Source organism: Simochromis diagramma, unplaced genomic scaffold (assembly GCF_900408965.1).
Source record: "Simochromis diagramma unplaced genomic scaffold, fSimDia1.1 OVJJ01000284.1, whole genome shotgun sequence".
In the NCBI taxonomy this organism is placed as follows: Eukaryota; Metazoa; Chordata; class Actinopteri; order Cichliformes; family Cichlidae; genus Simochromis; species Simochromis diagramma.
Genome location: NW_024386871.1, coordinates 3,322,966 through 3,344,815, shown reverse-complemented (window position 1 = coordinate 3,344,815; position 21,850 = coordinate 3,322,966). Strand labels below are relative to the sequence as shown.

The following is a 21,850-nucleotide window of genomic DNA, read 5'->3' as shown; positions in this document are numbered from 1 at the left end:
TCATTACTTTAGCAGCTACTCTGACTTGTTATCTGCTTTTTTTCTTTGTGTACGCTGCTCACTTGTTAGTGTGTCTTTATTTACAGCTGCTTCAGTCTGGCTTTGACTGCTGGTATAATAAAATACCATTCTGTGAGCTTTATTACAACGAATCGGGAACCCCCCTGGCATTTTTCTGCTTTCTTTGGGTCAAAATCGCATTTGCACAATGCCGAGCTACATTTTTGAAGAGATATAAAGACATCACAGTACAAGTAAGGAGTTTTGGATTTGTCCTTGGCCAGCGAAGGAAACATGATGAGGCAAACTGAGCGATCTCTGTAGACTGACTGTATGAAAATAGCAATAAACTGCAACAGATGAGCAGCATAATTAGATTTTTTTTTTTTTAGGAGAAGCAGAACATAAAGCACGTTCAAGTCCTACTAAATCAATTCCCACGCTGAAAATTATTACATAGAGGGGGAGAGAAAGCAGAGGAAGAGAGAGATTTGGGGTTATTTGTCACGACACTTGTTGGGAAGGTTCACGGCAGCTAAGAAAAACAATATTTGTGTTTTTCTGTTTGAGTGTGTGCCTGCGTGTGCTTGTTAATGTGTGCGTGTGTGTGTATGTGTGGACGCGCACATTTACAGCTCTGCTCTTGGAACCCACGTTACTTTGATTGACAGCTGAGACTTGCCTTTTTCCCCACCGCACTGCCCGCCCTGCGCGCTTCCGAAGTGGCAGCTCCTTGCGACGCGCTGATTGGTCAAAATCTGCGTAGCTCAACGAGGTCAACAGAATCGAGGAACTTTGCAGAGAGACCATTGGCCAGTTTCATAACCCACATTATTATCCCCACGTGGAGCGAAGACTTTGATTGGTTCGGAGGCGTTTTGTGGGCTGGCCTATAGTTTCGGTTAGCTGGGTGAGCGTGAAACCGCGTGAGAAAGTTGCCATTGAGGTAAAGCAGAGCAGGACCGTGAACAGTTCCCGCCGCTGTGGGAGTTGTTGTTATCAAAATTAACGACATATTTCCTCGTTTTTTATTTTTTGTCTTAAAAACGAGAAATCTATTTTGGAGGCAAGGCTTGCTTCCACACTGATCGAGGAAGTAAATATTTCTGTATTTGTTGACCGTTCAACCGCCAGCCAGCGACCGCGGCGAGTCAAGTGGGAACTCTTCTCTGCAATTAACTTGTGTGGATTTGTTTCTGATGCTCTGACTGAGCGCCGGCAGTTTGCGGCTGTCTGTTGAGGATCTACGGGGTTGATTTTATCTTGTTTGTTTGGTCGGCCCTCCGTACTCGGAATACATCAGTTCGCACACAAAACAAACGCCGGAGTGGCGAAGGTGGCTCCAGCCCTATTTTTTTTTTTTTCATTTCTCACCTGGCTCTCCTGCCCTTCTCTTCCCTCCCCCTTCAGCTGCTTTCAACTAATGAGCCGTTTCCCGTGTTTTTCCGGTTGATTTACGGTCGCGCTGCCTGTGGAGCGGAGGACAGACGACGGAGAGACAGGGAGAAGCGGAAATTCACGTTAAACGGTCGGTGAACCCAGACGAAGCGGACAAGCGGTGCTTTTTTTGTAATTAACGACCGGGGGTCCTAATAACAACGGCGGATGGATTCCTCTCCGTGATTGGGAGCTTCCCACAACCTTACTTTTCATCCCCATTTGATCCCACTTTGACGGGGTTTTAAGAAAGAAACGGTTTCATCCTCCCGGAGATAACAATGTTTCCCCAGGGGCGACACCCGGTAAGACGCTCTTTGTGCATTAACAGACGCTCATTTCACCGGGCTCAACCGGGTAACATTACCTCGTTATATGACCCGCCCCTCCGGGCTGCCTGTGTGTTTATATTAAGCTCAGTCTTCTAACTAATTGGGCTCTACAGTGGGATTGATTATACTGCGTTTTAGCTTTTTGTGTGTTTTTGTTTTTTAAATAACGACTAATATTTAGAAGTTGTTGATATTGTATTTGTGCTGAAAAGTACCAGATTCATAATGTAGCCAATAATGTGTAAGTAATGTACCAGTGTGATGTTGGTAATCCGTCTGTGTGTGTGTGTGTGCGCGCGCGCACGCGCCAGACGCCCCACCAGGCTCCAGGCCAGCCCTTCAAGTTCACCATCCCAGAGTCACTGGACCGCATCAAGGAGGAGTTTCAGTTTCTTCAGGCACAGTACCACAGGTGGATAACACAAACACTCAATTCACATTTTCCTCTATTGTCATCTGCCCCCCCAACACTAAACTTCACCCTAACCACAGTCATCCTCATAACCATAATGAACAAAACCTCAACCCTGGCTTCAGACTAACCCATAAACCTGGATTAGGTTCACGTACACATACAAAAGTGCACACATATGCAAGCAGGCATCAGTGTTAGCGCTTGCACTGCGGTAGGTCTACATCTTCTTGATGGGTGAAAGCCAGAGGGGTGGCGTGTGGGCTTAGGGTTTCATAAATCACGCCTTATTTTCCCCTGTGTGTGTAGCTGTGTAGGGAAAAGGCTTGCTTAAGTACTGCATGTGAGCAGAGTGTTTCTTTTTTTTCTTTTTGTTTTTTTTAACTTTGCTCTAGATGTTGTCAGGGTGGGTCATTCACAACAGGTGAAAGCTAGACCTGCAGACAGAATGTTTCTGATTTACATATTCAAAGAAGAGGATTGTCATAAACGTATACCCATTATTTGACGGGAACAGTCATCGTGTTTTCCATTTTTGCACCAGTTCTTTTGAAAACATCTCCATGGTCTGTTTTAGAGGGTGTTTAAATCATCAAGCAAGAGGGGTGAGAGAAAGAATGAAAACTGATTAGTTTAACTTGAAATGTTGAGTCCCACTCAAAGTAAATGGTGTATTGTTTTTCTTGTTGTTTTTTTTTTAAGTCTCAAACTGGAGTGTGAGAAGCTGGCCAGTGAAAAAACAGAGATGCAGAGGCACTACGTCATGGTGAGCTCCCTATACTCAATTCATTTGCCCTGCAGGGTCACACATCACATGCCTGAGTTCTAAAGTTTCCTAGAGGAGAAAGTTGTCCATATCTTATAAAGCAGAATACAAATTCCTATCTGAAGATTCGTAATACAAAATATATGTATTGTTAAATACTAAATGAAGGGAAGAGGAAGAGCAACATGCAAGTGTCACCTGCTTTTACTGTGTAAAGATGCTGTGCTGTTACGACTTTTCATGTTGATTTAAAATGTGTTTCACTGTTTCAGAAAATAAAATATACATGAGAGCTTACTTTTCACCTTAAATCACTGAAGTTTTACCTCTTTTACACAAAGCAATGTGGCTGTGTGTCAAAAGCTTCTAATCTAGCACAGAAACAAACATAACATGGACACGAATGTTGTTCAGTTCAGATTGTTTGCGAGCATGTTGCATTGCCTCATGTTTAAGTTAAAGCATTTGACTTGCATGTTTTGACTTTCAAAGTAGTTTGACCTCTTTGTGGAACACTTCATTTAAAAAGATCTGCAAATATCCTCAAAGACATCTACAGTGTAGCTAATTATTGTTTAAGTTATTCAGGCTTTTTCTTTCAGGGGTTTAGGATTTGTTTCACCCCTCTAACCCTCTCACTCTTTGCCTCCCTCCCCTCCCCCAGTACTATGAGATGTCGTATGGCCTCAACATTGAAATGCACAAACAGGTATGGCTGCTCGTCTACTCTGTCGGTCCTCTTGTTTATCTCTCTTCCTCTTATGGATGGATTTTGATGTATGTGGAGTGTGGGCCTGTTGACGTGTCCTTGTGTGTGCACGAGTGCATTTGTGTGTGTGTGTGTGTGTCTCTCTTTTACTGTATGCTTGTATATGTGTGTGGATGTGTGTTTATTTGTGATCGATGGGGCTCTGTCTCCATTTCCCCAGTTAGGGCCGGCCGGCTGAGCCCAGAGGCAGGATGAATGGCTCTGTAGATTGATTGGTGCTGTCTAGGGGAGCGGCCTGCTTTATTACATTAGAGGGGTAGGGCTGGTGAGGGCAGAGGAATCGATCACGGTGAGGCAGACGGAGGAGATACTGTGGAGCTCTCCCTTTTTTGAAGTTGGGAGGTTAACACAGTAACGAGGCAGACTCAAACATGAAGCGCTCAATAACAAGGGCAATTACCCAATCAGTGTACATGCACATGCAGAAAGGCAAGGGCACTTTGCATAGCTCTAAGTAATGTATGCAAAAACGCGAGGATAGTGACAGTTTCAGTTCACAGACGGTAGAGTGAACACAAGCACAGAAGTTGTTGATGCATATACATATGTACACAGACAGTGAAAGTTAAAAATTTTCTCCCTTTTAAGTGTGTAGACATGTGGATGATGAGCAGGGGAAAAACTCACCCTCTCGCTACACACAAACACACATTTCCCCACAGGAGTGGTGCAGGGCTCAGAGCGTTTACCAGTAATTACCACAGCTATCGACCAGTCAGACCAGAGGAAATTGGAGGTGGATTGGCTGGATGCTTCAGTGAAGAGTGGGGATACTTCTCCGCCTCTCTCACACTCCTTCCCCTTCCTTCTCCTCTTGTTTTATTCTCCCTTTTTATACCCCAAGTCCTCTTCTTTTCTTTCTGCCTTCCTCTGCTCTCCAATAACAGTTATGGGATCTCTTCTTCCTTTTTGCTACAAACCACCCCCCACCCCAAATTCCTCCTTCTTGGGCTCCTCTTTCATTTTATGTCCATGTGAAGCTACTGCTCTTTCATTGTAAGGGAGATGCATCTCTTCCTATTGTCCACACACACATAAACACACAGTTACACTCACTAAAGCTCCAGGGGAGGTCATTAGCTTGGGACTGCAGTTGTCAGAGCAACAAGCTTCTGTGGGTGGGTGGGGGTATGGAGGATATAGACTAACAACTCACCTCCTGCTGAGGATGTACGTTTGTGGGGGGTGCATGATGCTCCAGTTATATGTGTAATGGGAAGCTGCTTCTCTGTTCGCACATTTTCTGTGTATGCTTGCATCTTTTCTCTGCATCCTCAACTTCTGTTCACCCACTGTCTCAGTTATGAGTCATTGTTCGATTCATTCACTATATAGAAATGTTAATTTAAGGGTTTGGATGCACGGGCTGTGAGTTTTTGTGGATTTTGTTACTTTTTTATGCTTGACATTAGACATGTCTCAATGTTGGGGGAGAGGCGTAGTAGAGTAACAACAGATCATATTGTGTAAAATCACAAAGCAAGCAAAGAAAGCTTTGATTAGCAGTTATGAGCTTAGTGTAGCTGGTTGGGTCTAAATGTAAGCATATACAAGAGAACTGGTCGAGCTGGACACTAATATTTGATTATTGGGTGGATATTCAGCTTTCAGTTTTGACATTTAGATTTAGTAATATCACAGTCGCATTGCTTTTTCCTTTAGTGCACACAACAATACTTTATTTCTCTTCCTCTGTACCACCTATACAAAGGCTGGGCTCCAAGTAGAGGAAAAAGAAACATGTTTTGTTGCTTCTAACGTGATCATTTTCATCTTAAATATAGCCAAAAATCACAAAAACAGTCTTTGTCCCTCCACTGATAGAAGTCTAGTTTGTTTTCTGGAGATTATTGCTAAAGTTCAGATGAATGACAGAGTACTCCATCTTCATTCTGCTCTCTCAGGACATTTGCATAACATAATTTGATTGGTTAGCACCTGAGCTGCTGCCTGAAAACTTTTTGCAGCTTTTCCCCACAAGCAAATATAATTCAGTTAGATAACATATAACATCACCCTGTTCAAAGTGAGTGAGAGGCGAGATTTTTGAAGCCAACATCATGAACTTGTAAGTCTTGGGTGCAGCCTGGGAAATTTGAGCATTTGACTTTGTCTCTCGACTTAGGTTTGCTGGGTTGCCCTAGTATCTGGTCACACTATTCTCAGGCAACCTAATGATTGACCCTGTATACAAAGCTAATTATAGGCTTACAACTCAGAATTCTGAGAATGGATATACATAGTATGCCAGAAATAGCTTTTCATTTCAAGATTTCTTGGTATGGAATGACTTGGTTATTTATGGCACACTTTGGCAGTACAGGAAAGTCTGAAACTTTAAAACTGGACAGAATACAGGTTTTTAAGATCCTCCTTTCTTATTTGTCAAAAGTGTGCTGTAGCCATCAGGTGCACATACACAGACAGCAATGTTAAAACTGTGGCAAGGCTGCTGAGCTCATGTAGTTATGACACGGAGGTATGCGTACTCTGAAGGCTTAACATGTCTTTTGATTCTGGATAAAGAGTCAGTTGTTCAGTATTTAGTTTTCTCAGAGGGAAGCTGTTCCATATATACTTACGTCTATTTGTTCTGACTTTGCTTACTTTTACGTGGAGTATTTATTCAACCACCTTATTTCAATTTGTCTGGGGAGTATCATTTGTTGACTTGTCAAGATGTATGTTGTGTTACTTTATAAATATATTCATAATTTTTATAAATATAACTGAAAGTACTATTATTTTTGAAGCAGTTATGTGTGTAGTTCAAGACTCATTGTGAAAACGGTAGCACTTGATTTAGCTCATCCAAGTACATAATTGGCTGAACTGTGGCTGTTTGGCGAGCTGACAGGTGTGTGCGTGACAGAGACATCTAATTGAGCGCAAGTATGCTCCAGCTAAAGAGGACGTCTCCACTTCAGTTTTTCAGGAGCTGTCAGACCCATTAAAATCATTAAATAATTTACAGCAGCAACGCCATGGTTTTAAAGTTTTAGAGATGGCAGCGCCTGTCAGCCTTTGGACTTTGGCCCAAGCTGAAATATCTCAGCGACTAGTGGAAGGACTGAGATGAAGTTTTAACAGACAGTCATGCTTCCAAAATGGCCGTGCTGTGATGTACCTTCATCGGGTAATAAAACTCTATAACATATTGTATATTGATGTCTCCTTCAAACAGTTGCTGATGTCTGGGAACTTACCATGCCATTAGCTAGGTGTGCAACGTTACTAACACTCCCCTTTACCTAATGAGCGATCCTCCAACTTGTAAAAGAAACATACACCATGCTTTAATGTGTTTATTGGCTGTCTCCCTTTTAGACTCTTTGTTTGACAAGACCATCTTCCTTTTTGTGCGGCCAGTTCATGCCAGTGATTGAAGAGCAAGTTTCCCAGTGGGATTTCCCATGACTCAATCAGGGTTTCCATCTGAAGGGACATTCATGTACATCTGCATTTGTAGAACAGCCAACAGGAGCTCCTTTATTCTTAAAAAGATCTGCGTTTTCCCAAAGTCTTCCTCTCTGCATTTTTTCACAGTTTTAAAACAGCCAAGAGAACATGCAGAAGTCAGGTTTCCTCTCGGACCATTTTGATTACACTTTACTCATAGATTAGTGTTGAATTTTTGCTCAGTGACAGCTTAAAAAAGGTTTTGCCTATGTTAGCTTTACCATCACTCTCTGGATGATCTGTAATAGCTTTAATCCCCTGACTTTGTGGCCATTTCTTCAAATTTCTAATTTGTAAACAATAGCAGACTGTCAGGTTAAATTAATTATATGTAGATGGGAGATTAGGGCAATGAATTCTTGAACAGTTACCTGTTTGCTATTACTGTAAAGTGGGTTAACAGGACATATATCAGTTGCATAGCAAGGGAAGTCATTTTTGGGTTAGTTAAACCCACACAGGTGGTTGCTTTGTGCTGTGGGATATTACATTTCTTTCTAGCTTGATGACTTAATTTTGGCTGAGTTTTGAAAAGTTTCCATAAAACCATTTGTTGTTTCGGTGACGACAACCATCGCATTTTTCCTGAGTATTCACCCAACAATAATACAGGGTGATATGATGCACGTTTCTATGTATCTATATATTTATGTGTGTGTCGTCTGAGCCATTACTACCTTTCATGGTCCCCAATTCCCACTTCACTCTGGTCGTCCTCTTATCAATTTGATTGGATGATATGTAATATGAGTCCCCTTATCTGATTTGATGCCACCACGGGGGTATCTGGTTTCAGCCAATTGTAACCACCTCCGGGGGTTTAAGGGGCAGGCGGATGTGTTGGCATGGATACCGAGGGAGAGCAAACCAAGTTAGTAGTTGATGAGATTATGTTGAAGTGCTGATGGGAAGAGGGACAAGAACACAGAGGACAGACGGAGAGGGAGCAAAAGAAATAAAACGGGTAAGAGAGAAACCTGAGCTGAGCCCACAATTATAATTAGAGAGGAAAATCTCATTACACTGTGTGTGCTGAAAATGGCACACACAGGATTTCTGTGTGGGGAGAAGTCGATGAGTGTCATTGGTATCATTGTCTGGTAGGGATTTTTTTGGGGGGGGTATTTTGCTTGCTTGCTGTGGTGACAGCACTTTCTTGTGTGTGTGTGTGCACGTTTATTGCTTTATTGGTGTTACTGAACAGATGTCTTTTCTAAATGAATGTAATTATGTTATCAACAATTAAGTCTCTTTCTATCTGTGTGTGTCTCTTACTTCATCAGACTGAGATTGCCAAGAGACTAAACACCATCTGTGCACAAGTCATTCCCTTCCTCTCGCAGGAGGTAAGTATGCGTGACTTAGAGCTACAGACTGTGCTTTGTATCCCATTTATACACTCTAATTTTACTGGTAAATCTGCCATTACTCTCAGGCTTTGGCAAACGTTTGTGCATCTTTGATTTACAGCATCAGCAGCAGGTGGTTCAGGCTGTGGAGCGAGCCAAACAGGTGACCATGGCAGAGCTCAATGCTGTCATCGGGGTACGTGGACTGCCCGGTCTTCCACCTACAGTGTGTATTCCTTTAATTTCTCTTTGCATTAACTATCGCAGTGTGTGTGTTTACTCCATAGGAAATATTTCTTTCCCTACACAAACAAGTTTGGAACACAGTTTGATTTTGCTCTTGTAATAAAATAATTTCAGTTCTCAGGTTGTTGTTGGCTACCACAGTAATCTTCTTTGTTTGTTCTTGTTGTTCTTTGTGTGCAGTTAACATAGTAAGTATGACTAGTGTTAGTCGCTGCCTAGGGGGCAACCATAATAAGGACATGGACATTAGTATAGCAAATTACCTAATACATTGCATATGCACCATTTAATGATTAACATAGAAGCCACATTTTCCACAGTCTTGTTGTATCATCAAAGGTCTGTGTTCTATTTGAAGAAACAATTTGTACTGTTTACATAGTAAAAATGGATTGTAAATACACATCTTACTGTTTACTCAAACACAATTGGGTCAAAGTCAAACACAAGGTAAAAGTCCTTATTTCGGTCACCTGTCTTGTCTTTTTTTTTCTCTCTTCTCATTTCAGTTAAAACCCTGAGAACTGCTACCAAATCATAACAGATATCTATATAAAGTTTTAGGAATATGCTTGAGACTATGTTTTTTCCTTTTTTTAAATGAGATTCCTTATTCCTTTGTCACCAGACTTAACTCAAGGATATAAGCCAACACTGGACTTAGACTGTAGAATTAGATGTAGGGCATATGAGTGATTTTTATGGGAAATGAAAGAAAATTAATCCTTATGCAAATATGTTTTCTCTTTTGAGACTATGGTTTTGATTTTGATTGATAGAACTGGACTCTTTCGTTATGAGTAAGTTGACAAAGAGGATATGCTTCAGGAATTATGAAAGGTGTTTATTGAAAAGATGTTGACAGACTTGGAAGACTGATGGGGCATGACCAGCTATTCATACTTAAGTAGAAAATGATTTGGCACACTAAGAGTAAAAAGTAGTTTTTTCCTTGAGGTTTGACAGTGATGCTCAACGTAAAACGGAGATGGAGAGTCTAGCTGTTGGTGGTGATGACTCTTTGGGTGGGATTAGAGAACCATTATTACTCGGACTTATAGGAGCCATAGGGGCTTGACTGGCTGGAGGAGACGCTATGGGTTTTGGTTCAAGGGGAATGTGGGAAAGAGGAGGGGTCTGCAGAGGGCTTGGTGTGATGTGGGGTGGGCTTGTTAGTTGGCGTGAACTGATGGGGGTCTCTGTTAGTGTCTGATTGGTGTGAGAGGTGGATTTGGCAGTTGCTGTTTGAGTCTTAATTGCAGGATTTTTGTGTTTGTAAAAGGGGGGGTCACAGCATTGCCCTTACACCCCCCCCTTCCCATCTCCTCTCGTCTCCCACGCCAGCCTGTCATTCACCCCGTTTGTGAGTTAAATGAGCGTAATGAAGCATGTTGCCCCTACACACACACACACACACACATACATATGCACATCCCACACAAATGCACGCAGACACACCAGTTCACACTAACATCCCATGACAAACCAGGCTCCCCTTGCCTCTACCAATACTTCCCCTCCATTTACTCCCATCAGGGGTCCTGTTTGTGTATCCGTGTGTGTGCGTGCGTGTGTGTGCTTTGCATCTGTTTGTGTGTGTGTGTGTGTGTGTGTGCGTTTGTGTGTAGCAGAGCATGCTTTTCTGTTATCCCCAGAAAACAACAGGCAGAGGTAGGATGGTTGAGTGAGGATGTGTGCCTGCCTTGTTTATCTAGACTATGCGTATGCATGTTAAGTGTGATCAAGTGTGACGTGTGGGTGTGTTTATGTTTGATTGTTTGGCAGGCGAGCTAACTCTGGAAATTGAGTGTGTGTGCGCAGGCAGGCATGGGGGTTGATGCTAAAAGACTGTTTTGTTGTTTTACCTCCATTCTTTGGGGGAGGATGCGGGGAGCAAAGGATAGATGGAGAGGTAAAAGGAGGCGGGGAATCCAAAGTGAGATGGGGGTGGGGTGGGTGCGTCAATTAGGTGAGATAAAAGTCGGTTTGACCTTCAGCACTGCTTCCACCCCCGCCGAGTCGCCTCCTGTGCCCCACCTTCTCTTCTTCTCTCCCTCCTTCCTCCTCCCCTCCCTGCGGCGAATCAGTGAGCTTGGATTCCCGCAGCTACTGTCTGAGGAGGCAATAATGATGTTTTGGAACACAAAGGCATTTCACGCTCAGACGAGCGCCTGATTTGGTGTGAAAGAGAGAGCAGGGCTGCCAGCCAAACTGGCTCTCCCTCTCTCTCGGTCTCTCTGACCCTCTTCTCTCCTTCTCTCCTCCCCTCTCTGCTCAGTCGCCTCACTCCCTCACAAGATCTGACAGTGCAAGCAGCAGCTGGGGCTCTCGTCATTCCTCCCTCCTACCCCCTCCACATCCTCAGGGTTTGGGCTGTGATCCCAGCTGTCAGTATTGTTCAGTGTTTGACCTTAGAGGGAGGAGGATGTGTGTAGGGGGGAGAGGCTGTGTTCACCACCTTGTAGAGCGCAGCAGCTTGTTGAGGTGGTGTAAACCCCAGACAGTGGAGAAACTGTCCCATCTGTTGAAGACTTTAATAGAGACAGAAGTCTCTTTTGATTAGGTTACAGAGCATTGTTAAGTTTTAGCTGTTTTTGGCTTGCTTTTATGTTGGGTTTTTGGTGTCAGATACTGATGCTTTAAACATTTATGGTAGTTGCATTATGAAATTTGAGACTCCTCGTTGAACTCAACTTCTCTGTTTTTTAGTTTGTTTGTTTTTGGTTTTAGCCAGGATTGTAATGTACTGCACTACATCACAACTGCTGAATTAAGCCATACCCACATAGGTGTGGTTCTTTTAAACTGCTTTTTATTCATCTGTCTGACCTGTCTGTTACTGGTCCAGCTGTGTATACCACAGACTAAATAAAAATGGACTGGTGCTTCTTTGTAGCAGGTCACTTTTTTAAAAATGTTTTTCCCAACTAACCACCTCTTTCACCTTCTGTTTTTTCCCCTTCCCCTCTCCTAAAGCAGCAGCACTTGTCCCATAACCATGGTGGTGCTCCTGTGCCCCTCACTCCTCACCCTGCTGGCCTCCATCCTTCTCAGCTGGGTGGTTCAGCTAGTCTTCTGGCCCTGTCAGGAGCACTCGGAGCTGTTCCTCCTCATCTGGCAGGAAAAGAGAGTGGTGAGAAAAAACCTCACATGTCTGGACAAGACTCTCACCCTGCAGGACCTGAACACCTGAGAGGTAAGGAGACGCACCTTCCAGCACAGAGACACTTCTGATAGAAAGGGGTTGTTTATGTATGAGTTTTGTTGCAATGAAGTCTGTTTGTTTTTTACCTGCTTATCATCTCATTCTCAGACTCTGAGTCAATTTACTCTGAACATCAGATTCTTAGTTGTAAAGACATTTTGAACTCATTCTTCTTCCCTTATCTGTTTGGTTTTTTTCTGCTCTGGTAAACCCCCCGTGACCTCAACCACACACACGCTTTTCCAATGACAACAGAGCGAGAGCCCAGCACAGTAAGTACTTCCTCTTTCTGCAGCAATGTTTACTGCTCTGGTGAGCTACTATTGTCTTACTTTTGTTTGAGGGATAGTTCAGGTTTACGGGAAATTTGCTTTGTTCTTCTAGTTAATAGATAGCTGTGAGTAAGTAAACTGCTCCTAAACACAGTCAAATGCAAATTTACACACACACATTAATTATACATATTTAATTTATATAATTTCAAGAGATATGCTAATTGCTTGGTTTTCACTAATGCACTTATATAAAAGGTTATTTTTGGCCACTCATACAGTTCTTAGAACTTGTAGGGCTTAATTGAAAATGCAGTAGTTAAAGGTTGATGTCAAATCCATCCAAATGCTGTAGGACAGAATTTCATAATGCGAGTAGATGTCACCTGTTGCTCTGTCTGTGTGTGTGTGTGTGTGTGTGTGTGTGTCCCATTATATTGAAATTGCTTTTATTATGTAACTCCCCCTGAGGGATCAATAAAATTTATGACATGTCATTATGAATAAAAGCACCTTGTAGTTTTTAGTGCTGTTTCACACCCAGGTAGCTTTTACCTTTTTAAGTTGTGCATTTTGACTCTCAGCTTGTGTGTGTGTGTGTCTGTGTCTGCAGGGGTGGTGGGATTTCTTTGGGTAGGGCTTTGGCCTGCCTGTTTAGTTCTGCCCTAGATCTGCTCTGAACTTAGGTTTCCTTTCTCCTCCAAATGAGCTTTTTAGCATGGTCACACACAGACACACACACATTTTTCATACACACACACTTCTCAACCCTAGCCTGCATTGTTGTGCCTATTTAACACCTCAGTGAGCAGATTACCCCCTTCTCCCCCCTCCCACCGCCCCTTATCCCGCGCTTAAAGACTCTCATTGTGTTTAATATCATCACCACTGAAAGGGGGAGGGCTTGGGGAAGAGTGGGGGGTGAGGGACCAGCAGTCATGTGACATCGTGTGTGTATGTGTGTATTTCAGAGATGGGAGAGAGAGGCACCATGCTAAAAGCGAACAGAGAGAGAGAGGGAGGGGGGAAATTGCTTACGTTTTGCGGGTCAGTGCTTCTGTGCTCAGCTCACTAAAACCTTTCAATAAAGAGAGGAGGGGAGGAAAGGAAGTTTGGGGGGGTATGAAGGAAGGGGCCTTTGGCAGAATACAGATTCCCCCCCCCCCCCGAAACTCTTTTCCGTCCCTCGTCTCTTGTCACCCTTTCTTTTCCTCCACACTCTCACACCCTCCCTCCATTCCTCCTTCATTTACCCTTTCCCCCCCTCAAAGCCCAAGCACTCACTCCCTTGCTTGATGTGTGCATGCGCATGTGTTTGTGTATGTTGGATGCACATTTCATTGACAGGTTGAGACTATAATGGACTCAACATGAAGCTTTAATCCATTAACAATAGGATCCATTGGTCAGGAGGCCAGGGGGAGGCAGCTCTGTGTGTATGTGTAGTCTTGGGACGCAGGGACACAGGAGTGTTATGCAAGCAATACACACTCACAGTCTGTTACACACTTGTTCGTACACACAGGCTTTCACAGTCAATTACACACTGTGCACACAAACACACACACACTCTCACCCACACTCTCAGTACAGCCAGTGCAGCTTGTCAGAGCCAGGAGAGGGAGCACTGATAGATTTTGAGAGCCACTTAATGTAATCATCAACTTCAGAGGCATGTGTTTGTGTGTGGCTGTGACGGGCTTTGGTCAAGTGAGAAAAGAGGTTGCTGTTTAAGTGTTAGTGCTGCTTAATTCATGCTTCTGTGAACTGTTAACCTATTTGCAAGTAGGAGTATGTTTTTCTAACCTGCTCTACATAGCTGAATAGCTCTTGTAATTAGTGTTAGACGGATCAGACACTTTAGTGAGCTCATGCAGGATGCATACACAACTGAGTGAAATCAGAACTGTAAATGACAAAATTTGTCTTTATCCTCCAAATTGTCCTTTTTCTTTTTCATATTTTTATGAACGGCAGTGTTCTGCCCTTCTCATCCTCCTCGTTGCTTTCATTCGCAGAGTAACTCATTGCTGCCAGAAAGTCTTAGGAATTCAGATAAGCGACGCAACGGACCTGACTTCTCAAATGACACCAAAAAGCGAAAGGTGGATGACAAGGACTCAAGTCACTATGTAAGGAATCTCTCTGGTACCTGTGTCTTTAATGTAACGTGACAAAGGAAAAGGAATGTCTTCATTCATTTGAACATATTTTATTAATTATACAGCCAGTCAATGGACTAATTTGATTATCTAACTGATCCTCTTCCCTAGGATAGTGACGCAGAGAAAAGTGATGACAATTTGGTGGTGGATGTCTCAAATGAGGTCAGTACATTTGAATATATTTTATAAATGTTAGTTTTTGTGCTGTCTGGTACATGCTTAAATTACATTACATCAATGGTCCATTTTTAAGATGTGCATCATATTCAGGCGTCTGTGGTCTTCTTCTTTCAAGGAGACTGTCAGACTGTATTAAGTTGAACTCCCAAATAGTTAACAGAATTCTTGTTACTTCACCAGGATCCAGCCTCCCCTCGTGGCACACCTCTTCCTTCACCTAGAGAAAATGGTTTGGATAAAGCGCGTCTTCTCAAGAAAGACCCCTGTAGTCCAGCCTCTACTGCATCATCAGCCAGCTCCTCCTCCTTAAAGTCTAAAGAGATGGCAATGGTAGGAATGGAAAAGAAAAACTTATTTGTTTTATATAAATAAACCCAGTAAATGGAGTGATTTATTTATTTATTGTATATTTATAATTATCCCTTGGTGTTTGGCAGCGAGATAAGGCAGGTACACCTGGGCTGAAGTCAAGCACACCCACGCCTAGAGGTGACTCCACCCCCGGGCCCAGCTCCACACCTGGAATCCGACCAAATCTTTCAAAACCCCCCTCAATGGAAATACCACATCCACCTAGTAAGTCATTTAAACTTACTACTTAATAAATAGTTATAAAAATGATGTAGTTTTCTGTTGGAGGCAAATAAAATGACCTCAATACTAAGTGTTTGCTTGCTTCAGGCAGAAGTCTGCTCGTTCAGTCAGTTTCATGGAAGATATTTAAAACCTTATCCTAGAGACAGCTTAATATGAAGTGTGACTGCAAGATATCTGGTTAGAAATCTCAGTTTACCTAGGCTTAAGTTGCTTTTACATGATATGTAATGTCTGGTAAGTGCATGGTGCAAAGACGTAGACTTGCATTCTTAGACATTAACTAATTAATCCTCTTGTGGTTGTTTCCAGCTGCAGGTTTGCGAACTCCCCTGGCTGTACCAGGTCCGTATCCAGGTGCATTTGGCATGTTGCCCCACACAGCAGGAATGAACGGGGAGCTAGCTGGTGCAGCTGGAGCTGCAGCCTATGCTGCTGGACTGCACAACATGTCACCTCAGATGAGTGCTGCAGCGGCAGCTGCAGTGGCCGCATACGGGCGGTCACCAATGGTGAGTAGAAGAACAAGACTAACGTGATAAAATGAGGTGACTTTTTAAATCTGTGTATGTCTATGGATTGCATGCCAAGATAGAACTTTGGCAGAAACTCAGATGCTAGAGTTATGTTAGCCTGGTGTCAGGTTTGCACTTCTGGATTCTTTAGTTTTATGAATTTTCATGCCAGTGAATGTGTGTGAAAAGAACAGAGTGCATTTTTGAGTTCTGCTCCCTTCACATGAAACTTTTCAACTGTGCCTTTCTCTTTGCTATTATACCTGAAGCAGGTGGGCAGCAGTTGTTGTCACCTCTCAGCCATAAAACTCTGTAACCTGCTCCAGGCAGATTTTCATCTCTACCACATTCATTGAACTTACACCCCTCTAAAGAAATGGTCATTATGTTGTCGTTTCCCGTGTCATGCATTGTAACTTAAAAGGGCATTTAAATACTCAAAGAATGGAATTTTTATTTTATTTTATTTTAAAGAAAGTGACATTAATCAATGTGAATACTTTAAAACAAGAATCAAAACAACAACAAAAAACTACTATTAAATTGTGAATAGTTGAAAAGCTTCATGTCCCTGCTTTGTTTTGGATAGTATTTATACAGATGGCATACCTATGTGCAGTACATTCACCACATTACTCTTTGCTGTATTTGCATAGTGTTCATTACACTGTTTAAATAGCTTTAGTAGTCACACAGCAGTGTCTGAGCAACACTTGATAGCAACTCAGGTTGTGTACTTAGCAGCTGTGTGTGTGTTTGTTTGTTGGATGGGGTGGGAGGCAGTCACAAATACCTACAGATCTGCCTGTGTGTGTTTGCTGTCTCTTGTAGTTGTCATTTAGAATAAGCAGTTTAATGTGTGCTTGAGAGTATGTGTTAGCTTTGCGCTCATGAGTGTTTATGCTCCTTTTCACAGGTTAGTATTGACCTGTGTGCATTTTGCCAATTCTCATGGGTATTTGTTAGTCCTGGGCTTATAAAATGTCTGTTTTCTGTCCAAAAGGTTGGTTTTGATCCTCATCCTCACATGCGAGTTCCTGGAATGCCGCCTAGTCTGACAGGAATCCCTGGTGGCAAACCGTAAGTATAGTTGTAAAAATAATTAGTCTTATAATTACCATGATGATGGTGACAATGATGATGATTTCTTTTTCTTGATCCTTTTTCCTCTCTGTCATCAGTGCTTATTCATTTCATGTCGCGGCTGACGGACAGATGCAGCCAGTTCCATTTCCTCCAGATGCTTTGGTGGGGCCTGGGATCCCTCGCCATGCCCGTCAGATCAACACACTGAACCACGGAGAGGTGGTGTGTGCCGTTACCATCAGTAACCCCACCCGACATGTGTACACAGGAGGAAAGGGCTGTGTCAAGGTGTGGGACATTAGTCACCCAGGAAACAAGAGTCCTGTGTCCCAGCTAGACTGTCTGGTGAGTGAGGTGTATTGTTATGAGCTGGCTCATGGTTTGCATAAAGTGGATAGCAGTTTACAAACACGGGAGAATTTTCTTTATATATACATAGCTTAAGTTAGAATCTAGGGGATAATTTGCAAAGGAATCAGCCGCCACAAGGGCAAGGCGAGTTGTAGCAGCAAATGAATTCTAACAAAACAAGTCTTCCCAGGCCTACCAGTTAAGACAGCAAAACTGCACCACCCAAAAGTTAATGTACTTTTGCTGCAAGGCCTGTTGAGGTGCAGAAGTGGAAAATATTTCCTGCCACAATAGGGTTTTGGACTAGCTCAAAAGAGGAGACCACATATAACAATGAGTTTATTTTGCAGAAGTAAAAGGGAAATTAACATGAGCACAAAACAAAGCCAAACATAGAAGCTGTGAGGGGAGACTGGCCAGCTGCCATCAACATGCTTAGCGGAGACATAACAGAAAGTGTTTTTGGCAGTGTTTTGATGGTGATCAGTCCATATAACAAAAAGTATTGGACTGTTTGGACAGGCCAAATTTGTCGAATCCCCATGAAAAATTAGCTTTACTTACTATACTCCTTCCGGGATAGGACTACAGTAATGGCCTCATAATATATAGTTCAGAGTATTAGTTTGAGGAACACTTGTTTGTCAGAAATGATCACACTAGAGTTTGTGCTCTAGATTGCAGAATAGTGAATACTAAATGTATGTGGTGAATATACAACACAATAAAATGTTGTATATTGTACTAAATATTAACTTTTTTTGTGCCTACCAAATTAGAACCGAGACAACTACATCCGGTCTTGCCGTCTTCTCCCTGATGGTCGGACGCTTATTGTGGGAGGCGAGGCAAGCACGTTGTCAATCTGGGATTTGGCCACGCCTACTCCCAGGATTAAAGCAGAGTTAACATCATCAGCACCAGCATGCTACGCTCTGGCAATTAGCCCGGACTCCAAAGTTTGCTTTTCTTGCTGCAGCGATGGAAACATCGCAGTCTGGGACTTGCACAACCAGACACTCGTTAGGTAAAAGATAACTGTATGCTTTTACTTCTGTCACTCTTCAGAAGATTGCTGCAAATAAATATATGCCTCTGCTAAATGTTAAGGACATCTACAATCACTGCTTGGCTTTACTAATCTCCTCTAAGCAACAGATTTGACCTTTAATTTGCAGTCTCAGCCCCTGACTGATTTAACCTTTATGATTGTAGCACCAAGAGGCAGACAATCTGTAGTGTTAGTACTACAAAAGTGGCTTCTGATGAGAAATGCTGTAAGCACTCTCCATATGGTAACATGTGATGCATACCAACTGCCCTGCACAGCTCATGGTTGGTGCCTTGTTCCAAAATGTCTGTCTTTATTTAATTGAGAATGTATGTGTGTATCCCACAGGCAGTTCCAGGGCCACACAGATGGAGCCAGCTGTATCGACATCTCCAATGATGGCACCAAGCTGTGGACCGGAGGCTTGGATAACACAGTCCGCTCCTGGGATCTGAGGGAGGGACGGCAGCTGCAGCAGCATGACTTTACATCACAGGTGCACAATCATACAGGCATTTGAACGTTATTTCAGTCATTTACTTAAAAAGAAATCCACAAGTTTCAGTTTTTATTTTAAAGTAGCATCCCCACTAAAACAAAATCTGTGCGTATCAGTTGGTTAAATTTGTAATCCTGACAGGACTTATTAATATTTATTTTCTCTTGTGTTCAGATCTTCTCGCTCGGCTACTGTCCGACAGGAGAATGGCTCGCTGTTGGAATGGAGAGTAGCAACGTTGAGGTCCTTCATGTAACCAAACCGGATAAATACCAGCTTCATCTACATGAGAGCTGTGTGCTCTCCCTGCAGTTTGCCTACTGTGGTAAGCAACTTGCATATTAAATGAGCTGCAAAATAGAGGTGGAAAAAAACGGGGGCTTGGAATCCATTGTTCGGTGAAGACACCCCCAGCCTAGTGGTTTCACTGAAGTTATGTCTGTACGTTGTATGTTCCATTCTACAGTGCTTTCATTTTTTATATTGTGCATGCTTGTATTTACTCTTCTACTAGGCAAATGGTTTGTGAGCACAGGAAAGGACAACTTACTGAATGCATGGAGGACACCTTATGGGGCGAGCATATTCCAGGTTGGTGGCAATTGATCAGTACATTCATTGTATTATATATTTACATAAATGACACAAAATGTGCTCCTCGAAAGTTGCTGCATTGGCTTTAATAAACCACACTGCAAAATCCACTAGCACTGTTTTGCATCCATGCAGTAACTGAGTCAATGCTATGAAACAGTCAGTGCTGTCCAACAAAGGAGGTTGTTTAAAGAGAATTATACAGAAAAACGTGCTTAAACTTTGAATATGAGTACTGAGGTAAAAGCCTCGCAGTCTCACAGTCGCTCCTATATTACTTTCAGTACTATTCAGTAAATTTTAAAAGCACAACTTTAAATCTTTTAAGCACTGTGTTCCATACAAACACGCATGAATTTATTTTCTAGTTTTCTTTTAAAACGTTTCATTATTGACTTTTTTTTTTCCCTATCTCTTTTTTCCTCAGTCTAAAGAATCATCCTCGGTACTAAGCTGTGACATATCTGTGGATGACAAGTACATTGTTACTGGTTCAGGGGACAAGAAGGCCACTGTTTATGAGGTCATCTACTAAATATATGGAAAGAAAGCTGGGACATTTCTTCTTTTTCCAATATGCTCTGTGTTTCTAGAAACACACCACAGATAAGGTGGACCTTGGTGGCACATTCTTTATTCTGTTAGAAACCTTCAGAGAAACACAAAAAGGAGACCCATGTTGTATATGCACTGATCTGTTGTGCCTGTGTACATGACTCCAACTCAGCTGGGAATAAACTGGAGCAAGTGGATGATAATGGAAGCACAGGAAATATTCAGATATCTGCTTACTGCTGGGGGCTAACCTGGGATCATTTACACGAATCAGAGAAGGACCAAAGGGGACTCTGAAACGAGCTCTTCAGACAACACTGCTGAACATCAGATATTGAAACACACTAAATGTCAGCACAACTACATTTGGACAACCTCTCAGGCCTGCGGGGTGACTGTGTAAAAAAACGACAAATGGAAAAGGAAGAATGGACAAGAATTGGCATCATGTTGGAAAGATGGTAGAAAAAGAGGAACAACAGAATGGAGGGACATTTTCAAACAGTGAATGCGGAATATGTTGATTTGTATTTTGGTTCAGAAGACGCTCACAGCCTTTCGTTCCTCTTAGCTATGGCTGTTTGACCTTAAAACCTCAGCTTACTGTTCTGATACGCCTACTCTGTCTGAAAAGTACATTCTCTGTCTTTACCTTAAGTCCTATCCTCACTAACTGCACTGTAGTTGTAGCTTTCCACCTACACGCTGTACTTAACTACTTAAAATGTCCAAATGGTACATTTTTAAAACACGCTGAAGGCTATGATGACTTGTCTCACATTATGCTGCCACGAACATCTGTCATGAGTTTATTTGATCCTCATGTAACATGATAGGGTTTTTTTTTTTTTTTTAAAGATCCATACCAGTTTCAAATTGAAAAAGTGAAGCACTCAGCTATGTGAAGAAAAATTAGCATAACAATCCAGATAAGCTTCAAGAACAGGAAATGGTAATATGTTACAGAATGCTTAACTTGGGTTATTCTGAAAAACCTTCTTTCTGTGACCTTAATTTTAAAAAAGAAAAGAGGAAAAGGTGAAAGCAAGAGTGAAAACCTGGTGTTTTCAAAAAAGTTGATTAACTAATTGTCAAATTCTATTATTACATAGGTTTCATATATTTTCACACTAAAGTTGTGCTACACAAATGTAAAATCTCCACAATATTGACAGAAATATTTAGATGGAGCTTTATTCTAACAAAAGCAAGGGGCAGGGGCATGGCAATAATAACAATATAGCAGTAATCTATGCCATCAGCTCATGTTGGTGGGTGTTTCCTTAGAGTAACCCCACAGTTAAGTCCCTTTCAGACATTAGATACACAGCATTACTGGCTTCATCATACTGGTAAAGTGCTGTAGGTCCCTCTTTGTTTCTCCCAGGTTGATTACTTTGGGGTAGTGAAGTGAGTATAATGACTTTAAAAAAAATATTTGGGGTTTATGTTCTTTGACTTGTAGGGTGTGGGCAGTGGTAAAGTAAACATGAATTCATTCAGACGTGATATATGCAGATGTCCGATTTGAGTTTTGCAATACGTGCAAAAGATTTATTGCACTGGCAGTGTTAACTCTAGTGTGGTTACATTTGGATGTTTAAAACTCCCTGTCAGTCACTGAAAGGGGTTCGTGTGTGTGTGTGTGTGTGTGTGTGTGTGTGTGTGCTGGGGGGGGAATCTGTATGTATGTGCTGCACCGGCTGTCACAAACTGACTCTGTTGTCCTGGATCCATTATAGCAAAAATTCTTCATAGGCAAATGTTTTAATCTTGCAATTAAAACTATAGTGGATTAGAAGATAGAGACACAGCAGTAGTTTTTGTGCATCCGTTAATACAGTGGCATGACAAATAGACTTTGTTCTGTGTTGAAAGTGACACTTCAGTGTTTCCGGCTCCATTCTAGTGTGACAGGCTGCTTCATGCATTCAGACATGAAGCTGTGTGATTAAAGGAAAGAAATGCATGTCGGAAAGGGCTTTGCTCAATGGATCTGAAATGATGTCACAG

General features: G+C 42.2%; 1 protein-coding gene across 4 annotated transcripts; it reads left to right on the top strand.

The window, feature by feature from the left end:
- Positions 1–920: 920 nt before the first annotated feature.
- LOC120733461 (transducin-like enhancer protein 1) lies at positions 921–21,629 on the top strand. Of its 4 annotated transcripts, none has more exons than XM_040031694.1 (20): positions 921–1,742; positions 2,093–2,181; positions 2,884–2,947; positions 3,612–3,656; positions 8,459–8,521; positions 8,646–8,750; positions 11,747–11,966; positions 12,231–12,247; positions 14,266–14,379; positions 14,521–14,574; positions 14,773–14,922; positions 15,030–15,168; positions 15,499–15,698; positions 16,705–16,781; positions 16,883–17,132; positions 17,918–18,165; positions 18,538–18,685; positions 18,863–19,013; positions 19,203–19,279; positions 19,710–21,629. In XM_040031694.1, the coding sequence occupies exons 1-20, from the start codon at positions 1,719–1,721 to the stop codon at positions 19,815–19,817; spliced, it is 2,343 nt and encodes a 780-aa protein (XP_039887628.1). In that variant the 5' UTR covers positions 921–1,718; the 3' UTR covers positions 19,818–21,629. The 4 variants fall into 4 exon arrangements, with proteins under 4 accessions (XP_039887628.1, XP_039887629.1, XP_039887625.1 ...); XM_040031695.1 differs by having other exon boundaries at positions 2,081–2,181; positions 8,646–8,720; positions 11,750–11,966; XM_040031691.1 differs by having other exon boundaries at positions 2,081–2,181.
- Positions 21,630–21,850: the final 221 nt, after the last annotated feature.

Bases quoted from the DNA above. Each gene is read 5' to 3' on its own strand.
- LOC120733461 (XM_040031691.1), top strand. From the start codon at position 1,719: ATGTTTCCCCAGGGGCGACACCCG. The intron at 8,522-8,645 runs GTAAGTATGCGT...TTTGATTTACAG, and splicing joins TTCCCTTCCTCTCGCAGGAG to CATCAGCAGCAGGTGGTTCA. The intron at 18,686-18,862 runs GTGCACAATCAT...TCTTGTGTTCAG, and splicing joins AGCATGACTTTACATCACAG to ATCTTCTCGCTCGGCTACTG.